The 13,572-nt window shown below is 47.6% G+C and overlaps 2 protein-coding genes across 4 annotated transcripts in view; both read left to right on the top strand.

The window, feature by feature from the left end:
* Positions 1-5,449, top strand: part of Cacul1 (CDK2 associated cullin domain 1) — a 112,284-nt gene extending 106,835 nt beyond the window's left edge. Inside the window, exon 10 of the mRNA XM_069988125.1 lies at positions 4,019-5,449. The gene's annotated coding sequence lies outside the window, so the exon portion shown is untranslated. The remainder of the gene's footprint in view (positions 1-4,018) is intronic.
* Prlhr (prolactin releasing hormone receptor) overlaps positions 1-12,469 on the top strand; it is a 37,872-nt gene extending 25,403 nt beyond the window's left edge. For 2 of the 3 annotated variants that reach the window (XM_069988119.1, XM_069988118.1), the window contains one exon: positions 11,336-12,469. In XM_069988119.1, coding sequence (XP_069844220.1) covers positions 11,336-12,469 — 1,134 coding nt within the window. Of the gene's footprint in view, positions 1-10,468; positions 10,547-11,335 lie in introns of those variants that run through there. The other variant, XM_069988120.1, reaches the window with a different exon arrangement.
* The last annotated feature ends 1,103 nt before the right edge of the window (positions 12,470-13,572 follow it).

Below are 13,572 nucleotides of genomic sequence, written 5' to 3'. Positions count from 1 at the left end.
TGAGCTGAAGAGCTGAGGGACAGCGCCCAGGCCCAGAGTTCAGGCCCCATGACTGGACCCCCCCCCCAAAAAAAAAAACGCAGAGAGAAAGCTAAAGTGGGGCTGGACAGGCTATCAGGTACCTGGGGTAGAAAGTACATCATCTCTTGTCCAGAGGTGGAACTGGGGACAGGAAATATCATCAGGAGTGTGCAGACTACAGGTGCTGCCAAGATGTGTGTATAATTGATGGAACCATCTCAGGGCCACAGTCTGGGAATCCTAGGCCATCTAGTTCTCTTCCCAACCTGTGTGCACAAGTGTGTGGGGCACTGGGAATAATTCTTTTTTTTTTTTAAATTTTTGGATGATCATGGGGCTTGAACTCAGGGCCTAGGGGCTGTCCCTCTGCTCTTTTGCTCAAGGCTAGTGCTCTGTCACTTTGAGCCACAGTACCACTTCTGATTTTTGAGTGCTTAATTGGAGATAAGACTTTCACAGACTTACCTACCTGCACTGGCTTCAAATCATAACCCTCAGATCTCAGTTTCCTGAGTAGCTAAGATTACAGGTGTGAGCCACCAGGGCCTGGCAGGGAATACATCTTGAGAACCATACCTGTGCTGAACTCATCAGAAAGGAAAAAGTAGACATGGTCTTCAATCCAGAGACAGGCTTACATGAGGACACAATGATCCCAAGCCGAGGAAGGCTTGGCCCTGGGTGATGGGTATTTAGGGTCAGTATGGAGACTGGAGTCTAGTTGTCATGGCTTGTAGGCTGGAGAACATTACTATCTCCCCTTAGACCCCGCCTGAAGCCCTCTTTTCCCTCACCTACCACTTTGTTCCTACAGTAGCCTGGCAGCAGGGTCTCAGGCCTGTCAGTGAGTTAGATTTTGGCTTCAAAACACATTGTTAATCATAGAATTGTGAGCTTTACTGAAGTCTCTATGGACATCTATGTTTGAAACAGAGCCCAGCACCAAGTAGGAAGCTAAAAGGCCGATGTATGCACTCAACCCAGGACCTGCTGGGAAACACAATGTGCTTTGCTGGAGGATTCACCTTTTCCCAGAAGCCTCAGAGGCCCTGGTTGGCCTTGAGTGGTGTAAGGACAGTGGAAGCTCCTGGTATCTGAGGAAGCTCTGGACAAGTGTGAGTGCTCATCCGAAGAAGGGGGAATGTGCAGGGAAGAATCAACTAGGGAATAGAGACAGGGGTCTTTCCTGGCATCCATGAAGAATGCTGTTTGGTTCAGTAGAAGTGTCCCCTCCCACATGCACTGGCCCTTACCAGAAGCCACATAGAGCAAGCTCTTAGAACCCTTCAAACAAGTGAGGGCCCTGAAGTGCTGGAGAGCGTGGGTTGAGTCCTACGTATGACTGATGAGTGTCTCCTGGAAAAATAATCCCTAAGGAAGCATCTGAACATATTAGACAGATGATACTGAGAGTTGACATAAAGCATATCACCAACTAAGTCTATCAACCTTATGTCTTTTCTGTAGATTCAGATACATACAAGTAAATGTGTGTATGTAAAGAACAAAATCTCAGAGGGACCAGCTGGGATTGAAGTAAAGGGGATGTTTATCTGCTTTTTATTTAACAATAGAATATGCTCTTGGGTGTTACATTATTAGCATCATTTGAAAAGAATAGGGTAGAACATAAAGCAAGGAGTTAGTATAATACCATGGCCTTCCTTTGTGTAGCATGTAGGGAGGGAGAAAGAGCTGAAGCCATTTCTGGACTGTCCAGAAAGGAGGCAGGCTGGGCTCCATAGCTGCATTGTGCACTTTGGCTGGCAGCGAGGGCTGCATGGATTCTCTGCCTGGTGGCAGGCTGTAGGCAGCCTGGAGGGAGCAGGCTGTTTCCCTGATGACAAAGATCCCCTTACCAAAACAAAACACAAGGGAGGATGCTCTTTCCTATACATCCCTGAATGGTGTGTGTGTGTATGTGTGTGTGTGTGTGTTACTGAGGTTTGATCTCACATGCACAAGCATATGTGTGCACATATAAGTAATGCATTTGAAAAACTCCTTGAAAACCATTCTGGTGCTGCTTTTTGTCAGAAAAAAAAAACTTTTTTAAAAGAAAGAAAGAAAAAGAAAGAAACAAGTAGGAAAGGGTGTCTTTGCCCTAGATAATGACCTGAAATAAACTTCGGGCTTTTTGTGTCTGGATAATAATTCAGATATAGTTATAATGAGATGTGGTTTGGATCCACCACTGTGTCTTGTGGGGACACATATTAATGGAAACCTAAATGAGGGGTCTCTGCAAGGTCAAGGTCCCTGTCCAAATTGCTCTTCACTGCTAAATGCCACGATGAGATGCACCATGAGTTTTGCCATCCATAAAAGCCATTTCTAGTTGATAATGAAGGAGGGCTGGAATCTAAATGGGCAAGCAAATTGCCTCGTCTCTGCCATTGGGGAAGAATATAATAGAAATGGCTCTCGAGTGTTTTGTTTTGATCTCCATGTTTATTTACATAATTGTGTTTTTGTGTATATTTTTCTGCTCCTAATAAAAAGTAGGCTGAGAGATGCCATCCATGCAGCTAATATCTGAATATTAATAAAGAGCCCAATGAGTAGTTTTTCTTTTTTTGTAATGAACAGATTGGTCAAGAAGTCTGGTGTCAGGCGGCAGTTTTTACACTGTGTCACTAGAACAGGTGTCCTGATTGGAGCCTGGGTCTTCAGGGATGCAGTAATGTCTAGGGATAGTCATTGGAGCTCTGCTTATGACCAGAAAACCCAAGGCAGGGTCTTTAGAAGCCAAAGAATCTCATCCCACCTGGGCATTCCTCTAGTCTGGGGTAATTGCATCAAAATTAGGCATCACTGTCCACATTATTCATGGGCCTCTGGTCTTACCATGGAAGACATGGATTTCAAAACAGGATGAAGTGGTCAGGAAAAAGAAAGGCAGTACTTTACCTTGTGGTTCTATACAGGGCTGATAAGAACATAGAACTTTCTGGGAGCTTCTCCTCAGAAGGAATATGCTGGGCAGTAGCTGGGGAAAGCAGGAGAAATAGTTTCTTGACAGGAAGCATCAGCCTGGAGAACATTGCAATGGTTCCAAAGACTCAAGGAACATCCCCTTCGCATTCATCGGAGTACTTAGTTCATGGAGATTCAAGACAAGCTCCGACTGTTGTATACAAACACAGAAAAGGAAATCCATCTAAGCAACACATGCACTGGTGGCATGGTTGAATAACAACTGTTCTGAGCACTTTAAAGGCTCTCTTCCTTGTGCTTTTAAATAATGCTGATCTATGAGAGCGAACATAGTTCTAATTTACTGAAGTGATGATTAGATTCCTAGCAATCATGAGTGTTTCCCTTTTGTAGCTCGTGGTGATTGCATTTCTCACGCCTCATACATCACAGTGATCTTTCCAGACCTCGCACCTACCCACTAGACTATAGAATTTTAGACGTCTTTTTAAAATTTTTTTTCTCCCCTTCTCTTAATCTCTGGATTCTCTTACAATATATAGCCTGGACTTTGTATGCCGCGTGGTAATCAATGATTAAATGAAGCAGACTGAAAAAACCTAAATTCTTCTCACCACAAAATCTGTCTAGTGGAGCAATGTTTTAAGTGAGAATTGGGAAATGTACCCCGGAAACTTCCAGACAGTGCTGGCTGAGTATAAACGCCAGTACTCAGCACCAGCTATCTTCCTTGACTTCTGTCACAGCCCACATCTTCTTGCTACTTCCTAGAAGAAGGCATTCATAGGGGCTTCTTATTTCTTCTCGGATGAGGACTGTGTTCAGTGACTCACATGTAACAGCCGCAGTACTAAAGCTGTTAGTAAGTCCTAGAGCTGAATGCTAGATTTTATTTTGTCTTAGGAATTGGTGAAAGTCTCTCTTCCCTGTGGTAATCAATTTTTAAAAGAGAGTTTTGCCCTTTTTATAAACACCATCTTTCACCATTTGCCCTGCTGTTATTTCAGGAAAAAGTCAGGAGACAGCTTGGAAATGAAATCTTTTCACCATGCTCTTCTAGGGTCAAGGTGTCTGCAGAGAGCTGCCCTGAGGCTGATGGTGTTTTTACTTCCGACAAGAGCTCTGTGGATGAAGACTGGTGTGTTCGTGAAGCCGTTGTATGCAGCTTCAGCCACGTTGCCCTGCTTGGGGGATGGTTGGCAATGGCTGGAGACATTTTCAATGATAACCTGTGGGTGTGGAGGGCATCTGGGGTGGGAGTAGAGCCTGGGCTGTTGGTAAAAACCTCTCATGCACAAAACAACTCCCCCACCCCCAACACAGCATTATCCACCCACCCAAAGTCAACAGTGCCCAGGGCAAGAAGCCCTGGTATAAGGTATTGTTTATAGCTTTGGAAACTAATTTTATTTGAGGATTTTATTCCTCATAAAATACAGCATATACAATTACATATACCATGGTCAACTATATTAATGCAATATGAAAATAAATGTTAATGCAAATGATAACATTTGTGAAATAAGATCGTTTATTTGGAGCTAACTACTACTGCTAACTGTACTTGGGGAATACAAACAAAACTGATGCAAGGCGATGTGACCCTCCTGCGAAAGTGATGCCTGCACTTATAGAGAGGTAAAAGAAATAGGTGGGTTCATCAAATACGAACACTGAAAAGTGGGGAAATCCTTTTTTCAGGGTTCAAATGTGATCTTTAGTAAGGAGGGGTTCTCCTATAGGATCCATTGGTTGCTCCATTTCTGGCCTCAGGGTTGGTAGGGACCAGTGGTTTCTTAAGCTTATCTACATTCCAAGTGTTTTTTTTTGTTTGTTTGTTTGTTTGTTTTTGGGTCCAGTTGTGGGGCCTGAACTCTGGGCCTGGGCGCTGTCCCTCAGCTCTTCAGCTAGTGGTCTACCACTTGAGCCACAGTGCCACTTCCGGCTTTTTTCTTTTTGCTTATGTGGTGCTGAGGAATCGAACCCAGGGCCTCAGGCATGCAAGGCAAGTGCTCTACCACTGAACCACCTTCCCAGCCCTACATTCCAAGTGTTTTAGCTACTAGTCATCAAAGTGCTAGGTTAGATGGAGGAGCTATTAATAAATAGCTATTGAAAGGGATTAAAGGTAGCCACATAGCACTCCAGCGTCTTGATCTATGACATTGTAGTTCCCTATAGGTCATAATGTGCCCATTAGGGAAGGTTAAGCAATGTGAAGCTCTTAAATATAAAGGTGACTTCTTTGGTTTGGAGAATTCAGTTTACACATAAAAGTATGACTTAGGGCTTGAACTCATGGCCTAGATGCTGTCTTTAAGCTTTTGGCTCAAGGTTAGCACTCTATCACTTAAGCCATAACTTTACTTCCATCTTTTTGGTGAGTAATTGGTGATAAGAGTCTTACAGACTTTCCTGCCTGGGCTGGCCTAGAACCTTGATCCTGGGGGAAGGGAGGAGTTGAGGAGGTGGGGAGGGAAGGGAAAAACAAAGGAGGAGGTAACAATGCTTGATGGGAAATGTACTCATTACCTTACTCATGTAACTGTAACCCCTCTGTACAGTATCTTTACAATAAAGAATATATACTTAAAAAAATCCTTGATCCTCAGATCTCAGCCTCCTCTACTGCTGTATGATAATTACTTTTAAATCCATAATTCTCTAGTATTTTTTATTTCATTAGAAATGATGAAATAGAGTAGCAAAGTAAGAGGGCCTCTTAATAACTTCAGATTTTTGAAAATAGATATCTCTGCTAGGGAAGACAAAAGAGGGCACAGTATACGTTTGTCCAACCTCCCAGCTGCCCATCATTTGTTTGTATTTGTGAGAAATGACTAAGCCCTGCCACGCAGACTTAGGCTAGCAAAACATTGATAAGTGGGTGGTATGAAGAAGTTATGGCACCATTTTGTGGTGCTTTGGGGAATAGCAAGGACGTCAAGATCAAGTGTCAGATGAAAAAGTGCCATTGGAGGGGGTGACAGTAGCAATGGCAGCTTGTGTGGGAGTGTGTGGGTGAAAGCTCCTTCCTTAGTGACTGCTTCTGGAAACTTGGCCTCAATCAAGGACTCCTTCCTCACCCAGCCAACAGCAAATAGGTGAACTTGATCTGCTATGGTGCAAGCTTTACCTAAAGAAGCCTAGTGTATTTTATTTGTACATATTTATTATTTTTATGCATTTTGTGAAAAAATCGTGTTTGTATGTCTTTTACATTTATTTCTTTACAAATATTAAAAAAAATCATGTCCAGAAGTGGGCATATGGACGGTCACCCGGCATTAATGCAAATGTGCCAATTGGTATGGAGCGCTCGTGTGCACCTGTCGATCTTAATGCCCTGACTGCCAATTCAAGGTCTTATTTTAGTTGAGTGGGTAATTCAAGTACAAACCATTAAGCTGGAAAAAAAATGAGATGTTATGAAAAGAAGCAGTTCCAGTGAGAAATATAAGTCTGAGAAGAATTGGAAATTAGGAATCTCCAACTTTGTTGATTTACTGAAATCATGTGGCTTTTCAGTTTTACCATCGTATTTCCTAAAGTAACAGCTACCTGGGATGGTCTCCATTGTCGCTCCTGCCAGCTGACTGTTTCTACCAAATGATGTGTTAGACAAAGGGGCCAGGGAATATGTCTCACTCACCTTTCTCTCCTTCAAGTCACCTGTCCTAGAGGTGTCCCATAATAGATGGACAGTTAATAGCTGTGAAACCAGCAGGGTTCCTTCTTCTCATAGGGCAGGGGGAATTTTAGACTCCCATTCTAGCCTCAGTGTTCCTCTGGGGGGGGGGTGTCCCACCCACACTGCTGTTTGGGAGGTAGTGCCAACACATGAGAACGAGGGCCAGAAAAGAGACAAGCTATTTCTAATCTTTTACAAAATTATCTCATTATAGGGAGCCTACACTAGAAAAGGAAAAAATATGATTGTCCTGAAGATCTTTCTATTCTGGAGCCATGCCAGGGTTAGTTAACATCTGTTCTCTAGAGATCACCTAGAATCCGCCACCCAACATCCCTGAAATAAGTACAGTGGGACATGTGACTAGGGACAAAAATAAAGGCTGCTTTAGCCCATTCTCTGAACTTCACATGTGGGTAAGATCACCTAAGAGAAAAAAATCCTTTCTGGAATGATTTGACACTTTCTTACACTTTTGGATGACAGGACGGAGTCAAGAGGCTAGAGAAGCCCCATTGGCCGAGGCATCCAGCCCAAAAGGATGAGACTCTATCTGGACTTTAGACTGAAATGACAGAAGCCAGTTGTGCAGCCCTTTGGGATGCCTCTGAATGACAGGACACCAGGCTCTCTAGTCTCACTTTTGATTTGACAGGATTTGAAGGAAAGTAAGGCTATAGAAGGTTCATTTCTGGTCAGGACAATAATAGCACTTAAGTCTTCAGTATGTGTTTTGGCAAAGCTGGGCTGGAAGGTATGCAAGACTGTGCCAGGAGCCTTGATCCCCATGTGTGGGGTGTGAGTTGCACACATGTTCTCAAAGTCATTAAAAGGAACACTTGGAGAATTCTTGAGTGAAACATCCTGGTAGCTCTTATACGGCTCACCACAAGCTGTTCTCTGCCCTAGGTGGGCAGACCTGCCCCATTTGAGAGGCCTCTAGAGCTGGTACATGGTTTGGTTGGGGGGTCCATGGAGGCATGGTTCTTGGAACACACATAAGGCAGTCTTGGTAGACTAAACTAATTTCTGGGGCAGTTTCTATCGTGTTTTGCTTGGACTTAGACAAGTGTCAAAACAACTAACATTTTAGAGATAAAGAGGCCTTGAGCTGGTTGCTTGTGACTCATGCCTGTAATCCTAGCTACTCAGGAAGCTGAGATATGAGGATCGCAGTTCAAAGACAGCCTGGGCAGGAAAGTCCATGAGACTCTTATCTTCAATAAACCACTCAGAAAACCGGAAGTGGTGCTGTGGCCCAAGTGGTAGAGCTCTTGCCTTGAGCTGAAAAGCTCAGGGACAGCGCCCAGGCCCAGAGTTCAAGCCCCACAACTGACCAAAAAAAAAAAAAAAAAAAAGGCATTGAGCATCAGTAGTGATGATCTGTCATATGCAACCAAGTTTGGCTTGGAGAAGGGGAGAAGAAAAGACCAAAAGGAAAAAGAAAGGAAAGAAAGGAAGAAAGAAAGACAGACAGACAGACAGACAGAAAGAAAGAAAGAAAGAAAGAAAGAAAGAAAGAAAGAAAGAAAGAAAGAAAGAAAGAAAGAAAGAAAGAAAGAAAGAAGTAGGAAGGAAGGAAGAAAGAAAGAAAGGAAAGAAAGAAAAAGAGAGAAAGAAAGATCAGAATGGCAATGCTTGCTCATTGGAAAGGCTATGCTAAAGAATCTCACCTTGGTTAGAGGCTCATTCAAAGGATGAATGGAGGAACTGTTGACTCTGTGAAGGATGTCCTTTCCTTCATCCTCAGAGTTCTTTATTCATGGCTTCTCAGGTTTCTGAAGCTGTGTTAGCAGAGTGATTTTCCTGAAAGTTACTGTGGCTTTAATGTGAGGTAGTGCCTAGGTGAGGGACTAGCTTGACCCTCCACGGAGAACCAGAGGGAATAAAGATCTAATATGGATGATTCTATCTAAGATCTTCACTTCCAACCTTACAAAAATAGAAAATACTTCCTAGACTTAGCTTGGGGCTTGGCAAATGGTTGCTCTTTTCTCTAGAGCATGTTCCAGTATTGAACTTTCAGATTCCAATGTTTAGTTGCCTTTAGTTGTTGACAAGGTTGTCTTACTACTTTTATTATCATATATCAATGTTATCAACCAGAGTATTGGCTCTACTTATGCGATCTCACTACTTTCCAAATCTTTAATGACCTACATTGCCACAGTTTTTCTTTGCTTCATGTATGCTACTTTTTAATCAAATGGCCATTTATAATCTTGGGGACAAACAAGTCTGCTGGTGAGCATAGCCAAGTAATAGGTCAGGAGCTGGTGGCTGTAATACTAGCTACTCAAGAGGTTAAGATCTGAGGATCATGGTTTGAAGCCAGCCAGGGAAGACAAGTACAGAAGACTCTTATGGAAGTAGAAGAGTTGTGGTTCAAGTGTGCCAATCTTAAGTGAAAAAGCTAAGAGACAGCACCCAGGCCCTGAGTTCAAGCCCCACCGTGGGTGCACGTGCACACATACACAGTAATCACATAAGGGATTATGTAGCACAAACATTTCTTAGTTGGAGCCTTGTAGGGTTTTTTGGTGTTTAAGTTCATACTGGTTTTAGCTAGTTTGATTACAACTCACAGGATGGATGCAGGTGCATCTGACTGATAACTTTGTATCAATGCTGACTTTTTTCCTGTGAGAGAGAGTGAATGGGAGGATGGGGTAATTTGTTACTTCTTTCCAGTGGAACTGAGCTATTATAGTGGCAGGAGACAATGGACAACAGGCCATGAAGCCCCATCCTCTGACAAAGGAAAGAAAGGCAGCTTCCATCCGAGGTCGGCGGAGTCCACTAGTGTGGGCTCATTTGCATGGCGACTCACTAGTAAAGAGTTTATAAAATGTTTAAACTTTTCAAATGTGTCTTATTTTTGTTATCCTAGTGGATATCCTGTAAGTACTGTTGTGTGTGTGTGTGTCTGTGTCTCTGTGTTTGTGTGTGTCTGTGTGCTGGTGTCCCAGGGCCTGAACTCAAGGCCTAGGAGCTGGCCCTGAACTTTTTTTTTTCTTATTCTTAAAGATAACACTTGAGGCACAGCTCCATTTCTGATGTGTGTTTTTTGTTTTTGTTTCTTTTTGCTTTTGGTAGTTATTTGAAGATAAGAGTTTCATGCATTTTCCTGCCTGGTGTTGGCTTTGAACTGAGATCTTCAAATCTCAGCCTCCCAACAGGCTATGATTACAGGTCTGAGTGACCTGGCTAGCACTGGCAGTTTTGCAAACCCTAAAATGGGGTCAGGAGGCCTAAGTTCATTTGTTCAAGGAAGGTACGGTATTAGTTTAGTGAGCAGGTGAAGGCATTAGGCTAAAAATGAAAACGCTAGAGGGTAAGCAGGGAGTGGTAGCACAGGCACTGAGGGGTGTTTGGTGAAGGGCTAATTGTCTCCACAGCTGCATTTTCTAGTGCGCGCTCTCTCTCTCTAGAGAGCGACAGACAGACAGACAGACAGACCGGCAGACAGTGACGGAGACAGAGACAGAGATTATGGTGTAAAAAAATGGCGTTGTCCCACGTGTGGTAATCTGCACAGGAGTAAAAGTCACCAGCCCTGGGATCTCAGGCGCTCAGGCTCATCTCCCTCCCCCCCCCTGCCCCCTGCCCCTGTCCACCCTCTCCTCTGAGAAGAGGCAGCCAGGGTGCAGTGCAGAAAGCGAGAGCTGGGAGGAGCCAGGCCAGGGCTATCCCCTCTGTGGGCGAGGCGGGAGCTGTCCGTGGTGCTGAACTCTTCCTCTGGCTTGGCGAGGGTCGGGTGCGCACAGTGCAGGCAAAGGCTCGGTGTGTCTGCTGGGGAGCAAGAGCTCCACTCTGGCTTGCGGGGAGGGAGTGTCCTGTCCGAGCTCCCCGCGACTCCCCGCCGGATCCAGAGCGTAGGACCAGCCTTCCCTCGAGGTGCGTCTCGGCCCCACTCCCTCCCTATTCCTGTCCTCCAGGGGTCGGGGCGGCCTGACGCTTCCCGTCTCTCCTCTCCTTTGCCTCCAGCCCGGCTCGCTCCTCGTCTCGAGAGCGGGATTACTCCGGGGCGCTGCCGGCCCCCGCAGTGTCGGAGACCACCCCTCGCGTGTCGGGCCGGGGTCTGCGGGCTCCTCCTCCTTCCTGGCTCCGTCCTCCCCAGCCGGCCCTCCCTCCCCGCCCCCTACTAGTTTTCTTAAACACCGAGTTGGGCAGCGCACGCGCTCCGCCCCTGTTTTCCATACGAGGAGGCGCTGGAGTGCGGGGCGGGGCGGAGAGGAGGCGTTCCCGAGCCCCCTCAAAAGCTGCTCGCCCCCAGGGAGCCCCCCCATCCCTTCAAGCTCCCGCGGAGAGACGCCTGGGCCCCCGGACTGCTGGGGACGCCAGGGACTCCGGCCGGCCGCCCCGCGCGAGCGCGTTCCCGCCGGCCCAGCCCGGCGCCCAGGTAGGACTTTGCTCCGGGGCTGAACATCGAATCGCCAGGAGCCGTTTACATCCCCGTGCCTGTCTGTCGCGCTTAGTTAGGCTTCCTTTCAGAGACGGGAAGACAGAGGGGCTCTCTCTCTCTCTCTCTCTCTCTCTCTCTCTCTCTCTCTCTCTCTCTCTCTCTCTCTCTCTCTCTCTGGATGTTATTCTGAGGCTCCGTTACTGCAATGGGAGGACTCGGGCGGTGGAAGGAAGCGCGATAGACACGGGAAAGTGACCCACTTCGCTTCTATCTTTGGACAGGTGGCCATGACCTCACTGCCCACTCGGAACTCCGGGGTCCCCGACTTGGTTTCCGGGCCGCCGCCGCCCGCGCCTTCCATCCCAGCCAACCAGAGCGCAGAGGCGTCGGCGGGCAACGCGTCTTGGGCGGCGTCGGTGCCCGGCCCGGGCGCGCAGGCCATCACGCCGTTCCAGAGCCTGCAGCTGGTGCATCAGCTGAAGGGCTTGATCGTGCTGCTGTACAGCGTGGTGGTGGTCGTGGGGCTGGTGGGCAACTGCCTGCTGGTGCTGGTGATCGCGCGCGTGCGCCGGCTGCACAACGTGACCAACTTCCTCATCGGCAACCTGGCCCTGTCCGACGTGCTCATGTGCGCCGCCTGCGTGCCGCTCACGCTGGCCTACGCCTTCGAGCCTCGCGGCTGGGTGTTCGGCGGGGGCCTGTGCCACCTGGTGTTCTTCCTGCAGCCCGTCACCGTGTACGTGTCGGTGTTCACGCTCACCACCATCGCCGTGGACCGCTACGTCGTGCTGGTGCACCCGCTGCGCAGGCGCATCTCGCTGCGCCTCAGCGCCTACGCGGTGCTGGCCATCTGGGCGCTGTCCGCGGTGCTGGCGCTGCCCGCCGCCGTGCACACCTACCACGTCCGGCTGGAGCCCCACCACGTGCATCTCTGCGAGGAGTTCTGGGGGCCCCAGGAGCGCCAGCGCCAGCTCTACGCCTGGGGACTGCTGCTGGGCACCTACCTGCTGCCCCTGCTGGTCATCCTGCTGTCGTACGTGCGGGTGTCGGTGAAACTCCGCAACCGCGTGGTGCCGGGCTGCGTGACCCAGAGCCAGGCGGGCTGGGACCGCGCGCGCCGCCGCCGCACGTTCTGCCTGCTGGTGATCGTGGTGGTGGTGTTCGCCGTCTGCTGGCTGCCCCTGCACGTCTTCAACCTGCTGCGGGACCTCGACCCGCACGCCATCGACCCCTATGCCTTCGGCCTGGTGCAGCTCCTCTGCCACTGGCTGGCCATGAGCTCGGCCTGCTACAACCCCTTCATCTACGCCTGGCTGCACGACAGCTTCCGGGAGGAGCTGCGCAAGCTGTTGCTCACCTGGCCCCGCAAGATCGTGCCCCACCGCCAGAGCGTGACGGTCAGCGTGGTCATCTGATGCCGCCGGGCCGGGCCTGGCCTGGGCTGGGCAGCTCCACATCGCTTGGCTTTGTGGGGGGGGGGGTCACCACCCCAGACTGGTAGACCTTATTCCCAGCCCCAGAGCTCAGCTAGCCTAGCGATGGGCTGGATTCCCAGCGCAGCCCTTCTGTCTAGCTACCTGTCTTTCTTGGGTGTGCGTTTTAGTTTTTAGTTTAGTTTAGTTTTTTGTTTTGTAAAATGCTAAGTGGGTCGTTCTTGTGTTCAGGGGAAAATGTTAAGCAGGCTTTGGTAGGGAGGGCAGGGAGAGGGAAAAGGATTTGACATTTCTTCCCTATGCCCCTCAGAGCCAAACAAATACCTCCGTCCCCCATCAGAAAAAGAATTCAGAGCCATGGTTCACTCTTGCTCTTCTGTCTGTGGTGTTGGAGAAACACGGAGGGTGAGACTTAAAATGACAGGGTTGGGAAATTTCCAGCATATATATGAACCAACTTAGATATAATGCCTGATAATGTTTTGTCAGCTTAACCCTTGACTCTCCAGGATTTCAGGTAAATATGTATTACAAACCCACATCTAGGATTTCAGCATTGAGGGTTTCAGTTGTAAAAATCACTCGACTATCTAGTACAGAGCTACTTACAGGCTGTCTCTCAAAAGCTCTTGCTTTTGTTTTCCTCCTAATGCCCCAACTACTATATTAAGATGAAGTAGTCAATGAAGAGATAGCTAAAGAGAAAAAGGCCCAGTTCACTTAAAGGGATACAGGTCTGTCTAAGGACAGACCTATGTGTGTGTGCGCGCATACACTGACACACACACACACACACACACACACACACACACACACACACACTGTGTTTGCCACAGACAGACACTCACATATTTGATTTTCTGAATGCTCAATGTAAGCTGTGCACGACAGCATTCTCTTACATTCTCTAATTGCTCAATTGCAACAGATCAACAGCTGTCATCTGACTGCTCAGCACCTGCTCCTCCAATACACTGGGAACATATCAACCAAGAAGGTAAGGACAGGGAGTTTACTTAAGGATAGTGCAGAAATAAACTGCTACCCACTGGATGCAGAAATGAAGCACTAATTACTTCCAGGGT

The sequence above is a fragment of the Dipodomys merriami genome, unplaced genomic scaffold, assembly GCF_024711535.1.
Source record: "Dipodomys merriami isolate MVZ:Mamm:240054 unplaced genomic scaffold, mDipMer1.0.p SCAF_35, whole genome shotgun sequence".
Taxonomy (NCBI): Eukaryota; Metazoa; Chordata; class Mammalia; order Rodentia; family Heteromyidae; genus Dipodomys; species Dipodomys merriami.
Note: the sequence above shows the minus strand (reverse complement) of the source record. Positions and strands in the feature narration are given on the sequence as shown.